This window comes from Mustela erminea, chromosome 13 (assembly GCF_009829155.1).
Source record: "Mustela erminea isolate mMusErm1 chromosome 13, mMusErm1.Pri, whole genome shotgun sequence".
Lineage (NCBI taxonomy): Eukaryota > Metazoa > Chordata > Mammalia > Carnivora > Mustelidae > Mustela > Mustela erminea.
In genome coordinates this window covers 63272980-63290236 of record NC_045626.1, presented here as the reverse complement: position 1 = coordinate 63290236, position 17257 = coordinate 63272980, and the positions used below count along the sequence as shown (strand labels likewise).

Below are 17257 nucleotides of genomic sequence, written 5' to 3'. Positions count from 1 at the left end.
GGCCAAGGAGGAAGGCTGCTCCTAGGCCAGGCACCAGGACTTTGCGAGACAGCACCATGCCCATTTCCCACACGTGTCCCTTCTACTGCTGCACACAATGCCTGCCCAAAGAGGCCCTGCATGTTTGTTTGCTGAAGAATGAACAGGCGCTCTGAGTACTGTTTTCAGTTCTGCAAACCATATTTTACAGAATGTTTTTGCTCCTGTTTCTAGTCTACAGGTAATGCTCCACGAAACAGAAGATGAGGCAAAAATGAAACCAGGCAGCTCTGCTCCCTGTGACCATTCCCACATCTTCCCCCAAGGAGGCCCTGTCCTTTTCCTTTTCAGCTAACTCAGCATCTTGTCAGAGGCTCCCATCCATTATGTGGTTCTAACTACACACAGAAGAGCTTCCTGCATCAGTGCTTAGGGGTGGTGTCCCTCCCTCCTTCCACACCAAGGACCAACATGCCTACTGCATGAGCCTGTCGTGGGTCCCAGCCCCACATTTAGGGCAGGCCCCAGAGAGATGCAGGACCAGCCGCTCTCACCGCTCTGCTCTGTCCCCAGGATGCCTACAGGAAGAGCTGGATCTTGATGGCCATTCCTCAGCCTCAGAAAACAAACCCCTTCCAGCAACCGACACTAAACAAATGCAAACTAGCACACGAAAAAACAGCCCTAAAGACAGAGTGGTGGTCACAGCCTCAGAGAAACAGCTTAGAAGAACCAGCAAGTCCTAGTGAGCTCTGCCCACACAAGCAAGCCTGAGATCAGTGCCAGGAATACAAGGGCCTGCCAAGTCAGGGGAGGTCAGGGAGCAAAACCAAGGTCAGCTCACAAGGGTGGACCCTAACTGGGGCTATCCTGACACATCCTACCAATACCAAGTCCATTGTTCCCAAACCTGAGGCTGCCAGGAAGGCGCCAGCACCATAACAGAGGGCCTGTCTGCTGGCCTCTGCCTGGACGTGCCCAACCCTCTGCTAAGATGGATGAAGGACTGACCCTGGCTCAAAGTACGTGGCCCCTTGCTTCAAGCCGGGCTCCCCAACTCCCCAGCTCCAGCTTCTTCCTGGTCACCATGGCTACACCGGTCTGCGTGGTCAGGGTTCAACTGGTGTCTGGTTTAGACCTGAGTCTCGGAGGGAGGACCTGACCCATCCCACAGGCCCTGTTGGAGGGGGTCCACAAACTGCCCACACTGGAAACCTGGGAAGCCCCTCTTCACTTCCCAATTCTGACTTCTGTTCCTTGAAGTTCAAACCCTCACCCCATCTCTCACTGTACCTGTGGTGGTCCTTCCTCATGGGCCTCTGTCTCCACCTCCACCACCTCCGCCAGTGCCCTAAGCCACAGGACAGTGAGAGTGGGAAGTGGCCCAGGCTATGTCCCTGCCTGCCTAAAGGGCCTTGCTCCTTACCAGCAATGCAGACAGCCATGAAGCCCACTCCCTCCCCCTTCCAGGGTCCTGCTGCTAAGCATGCTGATGCCCAACCACTGCACCAGCCTGTTAGGCCCTCTAATCGTGCTCCTACCCAGGAACCCAACTTTCTGCCTCACAGTAACCTTGTGGCCACACCTGCGGCACCTCCTGCAGGAATTGCTGGCTCCCTGTCGGTCGGCCCTGCCATCCCACGAACATCTTGAGAGCAGGGACTGGTATGCAACAGCAGTAATCAGCACCAGACAAATAACTGGTTATATTTAACACAAGGGGTGGTAATGCCATGCATTTTGATGTGCAGAACCAAGAATCAGCGTGACAGGTAGAGGGGAAACCGGGACTCAAACGAGTCCGTCCAGGCAGCAGAGGCCAGGGTGATGGGAAAGGTATGTGCTGGGGTGGGCCAAGTGCTGGGCACTGGATCTGCAGGAAGCAGACAGAGGAAGAAGGGCCTGGGCTCCAGAATCACACAGACCTCACACAGACCAAGGCTCAAATTCCGACCTGGCCACTCGCCAGCTCTGGGTCTTGGGAGAGGCTCTCCACCCCCCACACACATGTTCCTCATAAAGGAGCTCTCTGGAAGGGCTGTGGCCAGGATGAAGGGAGGTGCACAGGAGAGGCCAGGGTGTGAGGCCAAGCCTAGCCTGGGTCCAGGCTGCAGCACTCCTGTCCAGTATCTGGCCTGCTCTGCTGCCTCACCTCTACCTATCCTGATTGGGAACCTCAATTCAACACCTGGAGTGGGTTCCCAGTCTTTGTAATCTGAATCTGGGCAGCATAAAGCCAAAGAACTAGCAAACTGTGTGTTCCAGGAAGGCATGCATGGGTGTAAGCTCCAAGTCTACTAATGCTCCAGCCTGCCCCTCACCACTCCACCCCCCAGCTGGTGACTCTGATAAGTAGGGCTGGTCTGAGGATTATAGTAGTTAACGACGTCAGGCACTTGGCACATAGGAAGCAGTAGGGTGCGTTACAGAAATCAGAGCACAGTCTGCCTAACTGCGCAGTAAGACTGCATCCCAAAATACCTCCAACGTTCAATGACGCTGGTGTCGCCCCCTTCCTAGCAGATGACAGCAGCAAGTGCAGGCGGCTCCCTCAGGCAGAGCTGCTGTCCCCCTGAAGCTGAGCCACGTGGAAGCATGCCTTCAAGGTGCCCTGCCGCCAAAACACTTCTCAGAAAGGGCCTGTGCACAGGTATGCTGATGGGAAGTATCCAGCGGCCTTCCCTGCCCTCCAGCTGCCGGACCCTCCCTTTGCGCTCCACCTCCCTTTGTGCTCCACTCCAAAGGGCGGGGGTTCACACCCAGGGGCCTTCCCACCTCTCCAGACAGCACTCTCCTCAACACCGCCCCTTCTCCAGGTTCAACCTCCTTTTCCATTGCTGAACATGTGCTTGCATTCACAGGAGAGCAAGGCCATCTGGTTGGTCTCCTGCTGCAGTCTAAACCAGGAAGGTTCTTTCCTTTCTGCGTCACAGACTCACCCTCCTGCCTTAGGTGGACAGGATGCCCACTCATCTGTGTGAGGTTTTTGTTTTGCCCTGAGGAAGCCTCTCCTCTTTTGAGAATCACAGCTGACCTCTCATGGGGCAGGAGTTTTGCCAGTTCTGCCTCACCCCACCCTACAAGAGAAACTTCCAGATGAAGTGGCAGCTGGGTGTGCAAAGAGTCTGTTCACCCACCTGGGACAGGACCTCGGAAGCTTACCTAGGTGACACTTCGCCCAGGGTGTATAAAAGCCCCAATCATAAAAGTACCAGACAAAAACAGGAAAAGAGTTATATAATACCGGGCTGAGGAAGGCTTTCCTGAGCACACTATCAAAAGTAGATACTGGAGAGGAAAAAAGACCTTGCCAAGTTCAAAAAGATTCCTGCCACATTTTTAACCAAACATCTACCAAAGAGATAAGGAGAACGTGCCCCGATACCCCAGGCCCTCAGCAACTCAAGCCCACCCCTGATGTCCTGAGAGACAAGGTCCTTGCTTCCCAATCAGGTGCTCATGGCAGCACCCACTGCTCACCCCCGCACCCCATGCCTGTGCAATGGCCCTGTATGTTTTTGAGTAAGCTCTCAGCACTTGTGGCACAGCCTAGGAATACGCCATATCTGGTAAAGCAGAGCTCAGGCCAGCACAAAAGAGAACCGTTCTGCCCTCTCTAAACACCAGCTAGGTCCAAGCATTGCCATGGTTGAGGCCTAGCCCGAAGCTTCTGCTTTCCCCCAGTGCCAAGGAAGCCCGTGAGCCTGCCACCAGGAGAAGGGCCAGGAAGTGAAGACAGACCAGAAGGAAAGCAAATCACTACACTGGCCCTGAGCAGGAAACACAGCTTTGACTTAAATTAAGCTAGCCTAAGCCACAGTCTAAATAAATATGTTCCCTACAATAATTTCATTTAAAAATAAATTTAAATGAGATAGGAACCTCCAGTTTGGCATAAGGAACTGAACCTGCACGTCTTATTTTGATGCAACTCAAAACCTCACTAAAACTACAGAAAAGGGAGGATTTTGGGTTTTTCTTTAACACAAACTCACAAAGCCAGGAAGGACTGGAGTGATGGCTCCAACAACAGCATTTCAGAATCTGGAATGCTGATGGTCCAGCGGTGATAGGGCAAGCCAACCAAGAAAGCACAGTCCTAAGTAAGTGACAGTAGGAGGGCTGAGAGCCAATCTAGTGATAGCCCTAGATCATCGCAAGGCTCGAGCGTGCCAGGCACTCAGGGACCAAGGGTAAACGGAAAGATTCCTGGGTGAAAGCCTTCCCCCGGCATCCCCTCCTCCACTTCACACTGCTGGGTAACTATTTCCACACTAGCAGACACCAGAGATTTATTCTCTGGAAAAGCATAAAATGGAGAATCATTCGACTTAGAGGGCTCAACCCACCCAACTGAGAAGGCACAGGAGGCTAACGAAAGAAGCAGACTATGTGGCCACTGAGTGTCTAGACCCACACTAACTCCTGAGGGCCACCCTCCTGCCCTTCTGTCCACCTGTGGCCTCTTCCAGTGTGGCACCCAAGCCTTCACCCTACAGCCCAGTGTCTGGAAGACCATGTTCTGGAGGAAAGTCTCAGAAACTGAAGCTATGTGAGCCTCTGGGGAAGCTGGCGGTGGACAAGCCCCTCGTGTTCAGAGTGTCCACCTGTCTTCCCCATGCCCCTCTCTTAGAGTGAGCCACCAACCAAGGGCTCCCAGACACCCTCTCATGGCAGATGAAGACCCCACATGAAAAAATGCCAAAAAACAATCTTTATTTTCCAAAGAGATAAGACACTGCATCCATTTAACAGGATTCTATAAAACAGAAAGTCAGATTACAAAAATAAAAAGAGAGAAAGGAAAAAAAAAAAGAAAGCAAAGAAAGAGTTCTTAGAAGTAAAAGCATGTCAGCAGCAAAAGGCCAGAGATAGCACTAAAGAAATCTCCCAGAGAGTCCAGTAAAAAAAAAAACAGAGATGGATACAGGAGATAAAGATAAATTAGAAGAAGACTGAGGGGTCAACATTCAGACACAGTGGGCAGAGGAAACACAGGGAGCAGAGGAAACACGGCTCCCTGTGACCTGATTTGCAGGAACTTTCCCTGCAGCACTGGACAGGAGCTCTGGGAGTGAGGCAAGCGATGCCGCAGCTCACTGGGAAAAGCGCTGGGCCTGCTCAGCGGCAGCACCAGAACCAAAAAAGCAGCGGGACGCGCTCCTCAATCCTTGATGAAGTATTTCCGACCCAGAAGCCCCCATGCACCCAAATGGACATGGTCTCCAGAAACTGAGTTCTTCAAGAAGCTAGTGGCATGGGGCGCCTGGGTGGCTCAGTGGGTTAAGCCATTGCCTTCGGCTCAGGTCATGATCTCAGGTCCTCAGATCGAGCCCCACATCGGGCTCTTTGCTCAGCGGGGAGCCTGCTTCCCTCTCTCTCTCTCTGCCTGCCTCTCTGCCTGCTTGTGATCTCTCTCTGTCAAATAGATAAATTAAAAAATCTTAAAAAAAAAAAAAAAAAAAAGAAGCTAGTGGCATGAAGGAGTGAACCAAAATTAAGATACCATGAAATACAGAAAACAAGAAACCTAGCCCCAGAGCCGTGCATCTTGAGAGACTAAGGCAGCCACTAGCCTGTGCCCTGAGAGCTCCAGCAGGGAGGCCCAGGGAAAGAACCAGAGCTGACAGGCAGCCTGGCAGCACTCAGCACAGAGAATAGCTAATACAAGCCTGGAAGGTGCAGGAAAAGTCAGCCACAAGTACACAGAAAACTGGGCACATTTTTAAGAAGGCCATTTTATTCTCGAGAAAAGAAACCAACGAACAAACAAAAAAACCTTGTCACTACTAGCATGCTACAAAGGTCGTCTGTAGAGTAACATTTGGGTAGGCATAAAGCATAAGTATTCCTTACAGATTTACCCAGGAGGTAAAATACCGGTAGAACAGGAAGCAGCAGAGATAATGGCTATGTAGAGGGAGCTACAGAGAAGGTCAATACATAATTCATGAAACTCACCAACGTGATGACCCAAGACAGCAGAATGTGCACATTACTCAGAATCACAGGCATAGGCCAGAAGAAAGAGCAGAGTCACAGGGGAGGACTGGGTGAGTGGAGACCCACCACGGTTTCTTGTTTTTTTTTTTTCTTCTTTGCTTTTGAAGATTTTATTTATTTATTTTAGAAAGAGAGAAGAGAGAGAGCAAGCACACGAACTAGGGGAGGGCCAGAGGGAGAGAATCTCAAGTAGACTCTCCACTGGGTACAGAGCCCAACATAAGGCCAATTTCAAGACCCTGAGATCATGACCTAAGCCAAAATCAAGAGCTGGAGGCCTAACCAACTGAGCCATCCAGGTACCCAGGCTTTTTTTTTTTTTTTTTAAACCACTACTTGACTTTTATGTGTCTATATATTACTTTGATAAAATAAGAATTAAAAGTTAAATGACAAAATGCATATAAAAAGTGTGCCATAGAGAAATACTCAGTGAGTGCTGTATGTTAACAAAGGCCTCCTAGAGGTGCAGGGCTGGCTCAGTGGGCAAAGGACCATCCACACTTGATCTCAGGGTCAGGAACCCAAGCCCCATCTGGAGCCTAGAGACTGCTTTAAAAAAAAAGGTCTCCTTCACCTTTCTTTCTTTTCTTTTCTTTTCTTTTTTTTTTTTTTAAGACCACAAGTAGGCAGAGAGGCATGCAGAGAGGAAGGGGGAAGCAGGCTCCCTGCTGAGCAGAGAGCCCGATGTGGGGGCTCAATCCCAGGACCCTGGGATCATGACCTGAGCTGAAGGCAGAGGCTTTAACCCACTGAGCCACCCAGGCGCCCCTCCTTCACCTTTCTAAACCTTCCAGACTTAGGCAACCTGGAGACAGAATGCTCATACCTCATTGGCAATTCTGACCGCTGGAGCATCCTGAAAAGTCTACCACACATTCCACCACTGTCCCAGTGGGCCCTTGGCCAAAGGACTCTTCGGTGGGTCTTCCCTTCATAGAGTCCTTAGAAAGCTCCAGAGCAGCCTCCGAGTCTCCATTGGTCTCCCCTTCTCTCGGTTCCCCAGCAGCGGTTTACTGCCCCAGCACCCCACGTGCTTTCATCTCAGAGGCAGGAAATGACCAGACACCAATTGTTCAATCCCCAAGAGCAACCAATGTAAACACCTGGCCTCAAAGGGAGTGGGCCTTGTTGACCTCACAGGCAGCCATGAGCATGTCTGCCAAACCGTATCCCAGACTGCAACTGCTTTCTCGTCTTTGTCAGCACCCTTCTGCATTCTGGTTCTCTGACTTTTTGAAGAAACATAAAGTGTTTTCTAACCAGATAAAAATATGTATTTCAGAATTGAACCAGCCACCTACATGTAGGAAAGAGTATTTTAGCCCTGCAGAAAGAAATTTCTTAATCATACAAACACAAGAGACTGAGAGCACTTTCTTTTCGCATTCCTCTTGGTTTGATCAAGCTCTCCAAATTCTTCTCTTAAGATTTCTCAATCCCCAAAGAACTAGATCAATGCAAGAACTACTAAAGAGAATACCACTGCCCTTAGAAGGGCATGTTGTTATTTGAGCTGGTTCAGAAGATGACACAAGCTTTGTCATTTACTCCAATCTGCTGGTTTGCCCTCCACAGGACCAGGAGCCGAGAGGCCCTAAGATCCCTGTTCAGGTGCTGGCCTCTGGGCTCCAGGGCTGAGACCACACTGGCAACCCCAGTTCCAGCCCCCAGCACATCTCACTCACCACCAGGCAACCATGCAGTGAGGACACACTCTGCCAGCCCAAGAATTTATTAAAATGCTTATCTCACATGATTTTGTGGTATCTGGTGGAGAGAAAAGCCCTATCTTCTACAGATCTGCACTCAAGGACTGGCAGCTGAAATCATATGGTGTCTGGAATGTGATTGAAAATAGTCCAGGAGGGGGAGGAGAAGGATGGCTGAAACTGGACATATGCTGCTAACTCTCCCAAGTACCTGAGAGATCATTCTTATATTTCCACCTCTGTGAATGTTTGGAAAAGGCCATAATGGAACTTGTTATTAACAAGATAGTAAATAAAATGCTCCTCTCAAGTATGCGGGATGACTGTTCAGAGTAGCCTGAAGGGGGCTTACCCCTAAGAGTGCCCCACTGTGAGGCCTTCGTGGCTGTCACACAGGGAGTGACCATGCACCCTGAGTCCCCCCGTCTGCAGAGTTCTCCCCAGCCTGAAGAAACTTGGTTCTCTGGAGGGCAGCAACCCAATAAAAGTCAAGAAATCTGCTCTCGCAGCAGAGGCCAGTCCAGTCCCTCACTACCGAGATAGAGCCCAACTATGGGTAGAGTCCCATTGGCCAGAAGCCCAGCTGTGTCCATGCTGTGCACGAACCAGGGACATAAGCACACAGGTCCTAGCCAGTCACACCCCAGGAGACAAACGCAATCTGTGCTGTGAAAAAGCCAAAACTCAAACTGAACTTGAATCTAACTCCACTTCAAAAATACTGGTATATGCATGTACTTACATATTTAAAATACATACATATCAAGGTACCTATCCACTGAAACAGGACTGGAAGGCAAAAATCAAATTGTAACCAATGGCTATCTCTGGCACAACTACTACCGAAAATATCTTCCTGTTTTGAAATCCTCTACAGTGTCATCTGAAAAGCAATTAAATGCTGCATCCATTAGTCCTGAACACAGGGACCGGAACCGACAACAGAGGCAGGCCCAAGCTGCTGGGACTGGCTTCCTGTGCCCACACTGTCTTACCCCAGTCTCTCCACACATCTGCTGTGCCCACCACAGCCGCCACCAGGGCCTTCAGCTCAGCCTCCTCTGCCACCCACACCCACGTCACTCCTGCAGCTGACTGCCCTTGCAGGTTTGCTCCTTGCACCATCCCCAGCTGCTGGCCTCTCTCCTTGGAAGGGCTGACACCCCTACACACTCCACAAACCATCACCTGGTACCCCACCCCTCAGAAGCAGCAAAGGATCACAGTCCATCTCCCTCAGGGTGCATACCTGTGGTTCTCTCCTCCCTTTCTCCTGCATGTACACACACACACACACACACACACACACACACACACACACAGAGTCACCAAATTCCAAAGCTGCTTTCTGTACAGGCTCTCTCCCTCCTCAATCACCCTCTCTGTTCCCACTGCCATGGTACCCAGTAGGTCTCAAACTGGAGGGTGCTTTCAAAACCAACAAGGGTGCTTGTTATTAAAGGCAGGTCCCTTGACAATGCCAGATGTTGGCCAGGATGACTGACAAGAGGAACTCCCCCACATAGTTGGTAGGAATGTAAATGGGTACCTACCACTTGGAAAAACTGTTAGGCGGACTACAGCCATGCTGAATTCACACCCCTCAACCCAGCCTCAATGTGCGGCCCAGGGAGTAAGTGCATATACCACCAGAAGACATGACCCCCAAATACCCCTGGCACTGACTTCCCATAACCAACAACTAGCATTAACCCCAATGTCCATCAGGGATAGGAAAGGAAAGGAACCCGGTGGAGTCATGTCCAGACAACACATGGCAAAAACAGGAACCACTGAACAGACATGATGCTGAACACAAGAAGCCAGACACGCTGTGACTCCAATGACAGGAAATTTAAGAACACATGTCTCCATGGCCCAGAAGCCAGGAGAGTGGAGCAGAATCTGTACCGGCTGAAGCACAAGGAGGAGCCTGCACAGTTCCAGGCCTGTTCCAGACACAGGCCTGGGCTATTGCTATGGGGCATCTACATGAGTAAACATTCATCTGGTGGCACCATGCTGAAGATGAGTCCCGTGTCATTCACTGAGGTGGGTTTCTTATACTACTTTAATATAAAGAAGCACCAGGCTCCTGGGTGGCTCAGTCAATTAAGCCTTCACCTCGTGATTTCAGCTCAGGTCATGATCTCAGGGTCTTAAGGTCCGGCCTCACATCAGGCTCCAGGCTCAGAGGGGAATCTGCTTCTCTCCCTCTCCCTCTCCCTCTCTTCCTCCGCCCCTCCCTGGCTTGTGCTCTAGCTCATGCACGTGCACGCAGAAACACTCTCTAAACTAAATAAATAATTAATTTTTTGAAAAAAAAAGTCTCATGTGAGACAACCAGAGCTCCTAAGCCCACTCCATCCCTGGGTTTGGGCTGGAATGGCCTTGTGCCTGAACTATGAGTAAAAAGCACCTGGAGGTGATTCCCTCTGCACTTTCATAGGCGTGAATCTTCCCCAGCCTGAATCAAAGCAGACCCGTAGCTTCTGAAGGGCCCAGGGTTATCCATCATAGACAGCTTCTCAAGGCAAACCTGGCATTCTTTCTACCTTACAACAGGAGCTCTGTCCCACACAGAGTGGCTAGATCACCTCCTCAAATACCACCTCTGATGAGGACTGAAGCAAAGTTTTTTCTGGCTTTTTTTTTTTTTTTTAAGATTTTTAATTTATTTATTTGAGAGAGAGCCTGTGCACAAGCAGGGGGAGAGGCAAAGGGAGAGGGAGAAGCAGACTCCCTGCTGAGCAGGGAGCCCTACGGAGGCTGATCTCAGGACCCCGAGATCATGACCTGAGCCCAAGACAGACAGCCGACTGACTGAGCCAGCAGGTGCCCCAGGACTGAAGCAAAGTTGGAAAGGGGTGGGGAGCAGAAAGGAGGACTGTGAGGAGGCACAAGAGCCACCTCTTAACCAACAAGCACCCCTTCCACACCTCCAGACTTCCCTCCCTGGACTGGACGCAAGTGGCTCAGGTCAAAGGCTAACCAGGAGCCGGGTCACTCCTGTTCCCCACACCTCCAGCAGAGTCCCAGGCAGAGAAGCCTGTGTAGCCAAGCGCTAAGAGGAAACAGGGTCCAGACGGAGGAGGGAGCAAGACAGAACTCGGCTGCTATTCGCCAAGTACGAGCACCAAGACGTGTGTGAGAGTACAGGTAAATAAGAGGGATTTAGTACTCTATACCATCCTTCCGACTCTGCATGTTTGGAACAGTCGCAAAATAAAAAGCTCAAAGTAAAGATAACGGGGACTTCCAGAGGTCAAACGTCTTCTCCAAGGACTCACTGACCTAAGTAACAGCTACTCAGCCTAAAGATACTTAATCCATTTGATCAGCGATCTTTATTAACCCCCACCAGGTTAGCAAGAGAGTCATTGTTAAAGTGGAAGGGATCATCTCCCTCTCAGGGCGGGGTTCAAGATAGTTACACCTGGGCTTCTAGTGTAGCCTCTTTGTTCTCCAGGACTGGGTATTCATTTATTTACCTGTTAAAGAGAACCACCTCATAACCACTGTGGACTCCCTGTCTTCAAATCTTCAAATAAATGTCTCCAATTAAAAAAAAAAAAAGGCTCTGAATGAGAAGTGGTTCAATGTGGAGGAGCACTGATGAGAGAAAGCCCTGGAAGGCCATCAGAAAAGAAGCCAGCACTGTTTTCCACCACCCTACCTGTGATTGTGATGCATCTCTTATCCAAGCCAAGGCACCATGCCAGGAGCTCAACGAGATACAGAAGTGTAAGATCAGGTCCTACACTCAAGGAATTTATAGTATTGTTGGCAAGGCAAAAAAAAAACATTTAAAAAATTAAAAAAAAAAAAAAAGAGTGTAAAAACAGCAAAAAACTGCCACGAGCTGAGCCATCAGGGTCCAGGAGAAGATGAGGCCAAGGCCAAACCTCCAATGGGGAAGAGAAAGAACAGGAAAGAGTGAAACCAGAGGGCCTGGCATGGAGGAAGGAGCATCTGGCTGGGGCTCTCATACCAGCATGCAGGGAAGGCCATCTGGAAGGACAGTTTCAGACTGAAAGGAGAATGCTTCCAAGCAGGGGCAAAAAGAATCATCTTAGGAAGGCTGTGATGGCACTCAGGGCCCTGTTGAGGGAGGACACCCACCCTGAAGGCAGAGCACATGTGATTTTCCACCTTATGGTAGCTATCTGTGGCCACAGCTCCCTCCTCCTCATGTGCAAACAGGGCCCACCTCTTCTTCAAGACTTCTGACTACAAAAGGAACATATGTTTATTGTTAACAAAAATACACGTGTACTGAAAGTTACCAAAAAATGAAAATTATTCAGATAACCAGCTAACAGTGTCTATTTAACAAAACTCATTCCAGGGGCACCTGGGTGGCTCAGTTGGTCAAGCGTCTACTTTTGGCTGAGGTCATAATGCCAGGATCCTGGGATCGAACCCCAAGTTGGGCTCCCTGCTCAGCAGGCAGTCTGTTTCTCCTTCTTCCCCTGCTCTTCCACCCACTTGTCTGTGCACTCTCTCTCTCAAATAAATACAATCTTTAATTTAAAGAAAAAACTCAGGGCACCTGGGTGGCTCAGTTGGTTAAGCAACTGCCTTTGGCTCAGGTCACGATCCCGGAGTTCTAGGATCGAGTCCCGCATCCGGCTCCCAGCTCCATGGGGAGTCTGCTTCTCCCTCCGGCCTTCTTCCCTCTCATGTTCTCTCTCACAGTCTCTCTCTCTTAAAAAACAAACAAACAAACAAACAAACACCTCACTCTGGACCATGTGTTCTGCTTGCTAACCTGCTCTTCTCAACACTGACGGGTTATAGAACGTCTCCCATGTCATTTTTTTTTTTAAGATTTTATTTTTAAGTAATCACTACACCCAAAGTGGGGCTCAAATTTACAACCCTGAGTTCAAGAGTCGCACACTCCACCAACTGAGCCAGCTAGGTGTCCCTCCCATGTCATTTTTTGGTTTTTGGAAGACACTAATTTATTTATTTTAGAGAGAGAGAGAGTGCATGCGTGAGCAAGGGCAAGGGGAGGGCCAGAGAGAGAGAAACTCAAGCGGACTCCCCACCAAGCAGGGAGCCTGACACGGTGCTCAATCTCAGGACCCTGAGATAATGACCTGGGCCAAAATCAAGAGTCGGAAGCTTAACTGACTGAGCCACCCAGGCACCCCTCTCCCATGTCATTTTTTTTTAAAGATTTTATTTATTTATTGGACAGACAGAGATCACAGGTAGGCAGAGACGCAGGCAGAAAGAGAGGAGGAAGCAGGCTCCCCGCAGAGCAGAGAGCCAGACGTGGGGCTCGAACCCGGGACCCTGGAATCATGACCCGAGCTGAAGGCAGAGGCTTTAACCCACTGAGCCACCCAGGTGCCCCTCCCATGTCATTTTTAACCGCAGCACTGAACCTGCCCTCTCCAGCTCCCACAACAAATCTAATCGAGCTCCATTGCTGGCTTATGTCCCCCTGTCCCACTCCTGACTTGATGTGAATATGAGCATCCTCACCTCAACAGGCTCTGAACACTCTTCTGAGTGTTGCCTTGGAGGAAATGTCTAAGGAAGTAGACATTTTAAGCTTACTGGAATAAACAGTATTGCCAAACGGCCTTCCAGAAAAATGGCCTCATTTACGTGCCTCCCGCAGCAGCTTGTGAGTCATTTTGCCTGTGTCTTCCCATGGTGTTAAGACTTTCTCCAACTTGGGGGACCAACTGGCTGGCTCAGGCAGAAAAGCATGCAACTCTTGATCTTGGGGTTGTAAGTTCGAGCCCCACATTGTGCGTAGAGATTACTTAAAAATACGGGGCACCTGGGTGCTGAGCTGATTGAGTGTCCATCCGACTCTTGCTCTCAGCTCAGGTCTTGATCTCAGAGTCATGAATTCAAGCCCCACACTGGGCTCCACAAAATGAATGAATAAATAAATAAAATCTTAGGGTGCCTAGCTGGCTCAGTCAAAAGAGCATGGGACTCTTGACCTCAGGGTCATAAGTTCGAGCCCCACGTTGGGTGTAGAGATGACTTAAATTAATAAAACTTATTAAAATAGGGGCACCTGGGTGGCTCAGTGGGTTAAAGTCTCTGCCTTCGGCTCAGATCATGATCCCAGGGTCCTGGGATGGAGACTCGCAACAGGCTCTCTGCTCAGCGGGGAGCCTGCTTCCCTGCCCCTCTCTGCCTACCTCTCTGCCTACTTGTGATTGCTGTCTGTCAAATAAATAAAATCTTTAAAAAAAAAAAACCTTATTAAAATAAAAGGAAAAAAATTCTTTTTTTTTAAAAACGATTTTATTTATTTGGCACAGAGAGAGAGATCACAAGCAGACAGGCAGGCAGAGAGAGAAAGAGGAAGAAGCAGGCTCCCTGCTGAGCAGAGAGCCCGATGCGGGATTCGATTCCAGGACCCTGAGATCATGACCTGAGCCGAAGGCAGAGGCCTAACCCACTGAGCCACCCAGGTGCCCAGGAAAAAAACTCTTTAAAAAAAAAAAAAAAAAAAAAAGGGGCGCCTGGGTGGCTCAGTGGATTAAGCCGCTGCCTTCGGCTCAGGTCATGATCTCAGGGTCCTGGGATCAAGTCCCACATCGGGCTCTCTGCTCAGCAGGGAGCCTGCCTCCTCCTCTCTCTCTGCCTGCCTCTCTGCCTACTTGTGATCTCTCTCTGTCAAATAAATAAAAAAAAAAAAAAAAAAAAAAAAAAAATCTTTAAAAAAAAAAAAAAAAAAAAGACTTTCTCCAACTCTGAAGTGAACACCCATTAGGTTAAACCAGTATCACCACAGGGACTGAACAGGCCTCTGGAGCTGCTCGGGAATCCACTTGCCACAGCATTCCTTGCGATGCGGGATTCCCCACAAGGGATTCAGACCGGGGGAAATGAGTGTTCAAACAATTCAAGTACAAAATGGTAACTCTTCACAGAATGTGTGTGAAGAGGAGGGAGGTGGTGGGTGGCCTCGTGTCCTGGAAAGGTGAGTGGGATGGGACTGCAATGCTGAGCCATGGGAGGGATAGGTCTCTCAGGCGAGGAAACAAACAGGATGCAGAACAGCCAGGGCAAAGAAGAGCTGGGCTCTTCTGAGGATCCACACGCAGCTAGTACAAGGGGCTGCAGACCCTGGAGGAAGGAATCAGGCTCAGAGTGGAACCCACAGGCGGTGGGTGGCCACTCAAACATTCCCAGCAAAAACATAATTGGGGGCAGGAGGTGGAGTCCATGAAGCAAGAATTGATAGCTTGAAGCTGAATGTGGATACATGGGCATGGAGTCTTTAAACTACTCTACTTGGGGGGCACCTGAGTGGCTCAGTGGGTTAAAGCCTCTGCCTTCAGCTCAGGTCATGATCCCAGGTTCCTGGGATCAAGCCCTGCATCGGGCTCTCTGCTCAGCGGGGAGCCTGCTTCCTCCTCTCTCTCTGCCAGCTTCTCTGCCTACTTGTGATCTGTCTGTCAAATAAATAAATAAAATCTTTAAAAAAAAAAAAAACAACTACTCTACTTGGTTTTAGGATTCAAATTTTCCATTTTGAATTTTTTTTAAATGCATTACATTCCTTAAAAAATGTACCCTCTGGTATGTAATCAACATTATTGCCCTGAGGAATGCTTTAAAGTGACAGTGACAGGGAGATGATTATGTGACCACCAGGGAATGCCCCACACAGAGCCTGGACTAACCACAGCCACCCTGTTACAAGCGGCAGTAAGAGTTGGAAGACTTCCGGTGAGGAATGCTATAACGGCTGCAGGTGTGGTAGGTGGGTGGGGTCTCTTACAAAAGGAAGCTGGTGAGGTCAGGAGGCTCTCTATCGGCTGTGCAGAAGCCAAAGATCATTGGAGGCTTGCTGGCTGGCCCTTCTGCCACTGTTTGGGTCCCCCTCACCCACAGGGAGTTGCTCAAATTGCCAGAAGGATGCCCACTGGCACTTGGCCTGGGTTAATGTCCAGCTGCCATTTCCCTCTACTTCTAAAAGGTACTACCTCTCTTTCTAAAATTAAAAGGCAGTTTGCCTCTCTTGTCCTGCTGGGGTTCAGCACGCATTCATTTCTAACAAGCAGGGTATGACTATAGTAACAGTGACCTCTCCTCTACACCTCAGTTTCTTCATCTTAAAAATGGGAGTAACAAATACATTGAGTGACAGCGCAAATGGGAAGTCAATGAGCTAACACATAACACAGGTCAACGCCTGCGGCGGGGGTTCATGTCAGCTGCTGTCGTTGCTGCTGTGGAGAAAGTTCTGACCCCTGAGCAGATGAGGGCCCACATCCCCTCAGGTCACTGTCACTTCTGGTCAAGAGGCAGTAGGGCCAAGGTTCAGGACTCTAAAGTCAATGGCTCCACAATCACTCCCTGATTGCCATCAGGGGCACTAAGGCTTGAAGGTGGTCAGAGAGATGGGCCCCTGGCCTCAGGGAATGGACGTATAGGAGTGGATTATACACAGAAGGCTGCAAGCCAGCCCAGTTGTTTTAATTGCCAATCAGGCTATGAAGAAAGCAGTGCGGCTCAGGAGTCCGCACTGGAAAACAAGGGCCAGAATCACACTAGCAGGGCACAGGGCCATTGGGAGGCCTGAGTGGAATAAGCCACAGAAAAGGCTCAGCCAAGACTCCCTCACACCTGCTTGGAGGACAGAACATAACCCACACAGGGTACCTGTGTGGCTCAGTCAGTTAAGTGTCTGCTTTGGGCTCAGGTCATGATCCTGGGTCCCAAGATCGATCCCATGTCAGGATCCCTGCTCAGAAGGGAGTCCAAGTCTCCCTCCCACTCTGCTCCTCCCCCTGCTTGTGCTCTGTCTCTCTCTCAAATAAATAAAATCTTAAAAAAAAAAAAAAAAAAAAAGAACATAACCCACAGGCAGAATCTAGACATGCAAGTTTCAGGCTCCCCTCTGTCCTAAGGCCTCTCCTGGCCCTTGGAAGTTGCTATTCAGTTACCTGTTCTTCTTCCTTATGGGTTTTTTTGTTTGTTTGTTTGTTTGTTTGCTTTGTTTCATTATGTTTCTAGATAAAGGCACTCAATTTTCTCCTTATAGTCCAGGCAGAGAGCTCAGCATCTCCTAGGTCCCAACCTGGAGCTCACATCTTTGCGGGCTTCACCAGAAGGGGTGGCTAACCTGACTGCCCTGACTCTGCTCCATGCTTCCTGATCTCCTGGAACTTGGTAGAGCCTTGATCCACACTGCCCTTCCACCCTCCATCCCCCGGATATCCTCCCCCTTGCAATCTGTTCAGCCCAACAGACATTTATTTATTTCAAGTCTATATGTGCAATCTGCTGTACTGAGAGGTGGGAGGCATAAAAGTCTCAAGAATAAGATGGCAGAAAAATATAAAAGAATGGGAAGAATGGACTGACGAAGTCCTTTCATTCATTCACTGCTTTCCCACTCTATGTCAGGTGCAGTGCCAGCTACTACAGATACACGCTTGCTCTTCAGGATCCTATAGACCAGACACGTGTTCAACACTAACCCAACAATCCCCCCCAGGAAGGCCCAACGGGGGGCTTCTCCTGCAGTACTGCGGGGGGAATGGATGGTCAATGAAGAGATGGTCTGAACTCAC

The 17257-nt window shown here is 49.7% G+C and overlaps 1 protein-coding gene across 3 annotated transcripts in view; it reads right to left on the bottom strand.

The window, feature by feature from the left end:
- The window catches only part of MED15 (mediator complex subunit 15), a 66923-nt gene that overhangs the window by 45332 nt on the left and 4334 nt on the right, over positions 1 to 17257 (bottom strand). The window contains exon 1 of one of the 3 annotated variants that reach the window (XM_032311120.1): positions 6812 to 7066. The exons of the other annotated variants lie outside the window; for them this stretch is intronic. Within the exon in view, the coding sequence (XP_032167011.1) occupies positions 6812 to 6861 (50 nt within the window). The 5' untranslated portion in view covers positions 6862 to 7066. Of the gene's footprint in view, positions 1 to 6811; positions 7067 to 17257 lie in introns of those variants that run through there. 3 annotated transcript variants of the gene reach the window in all.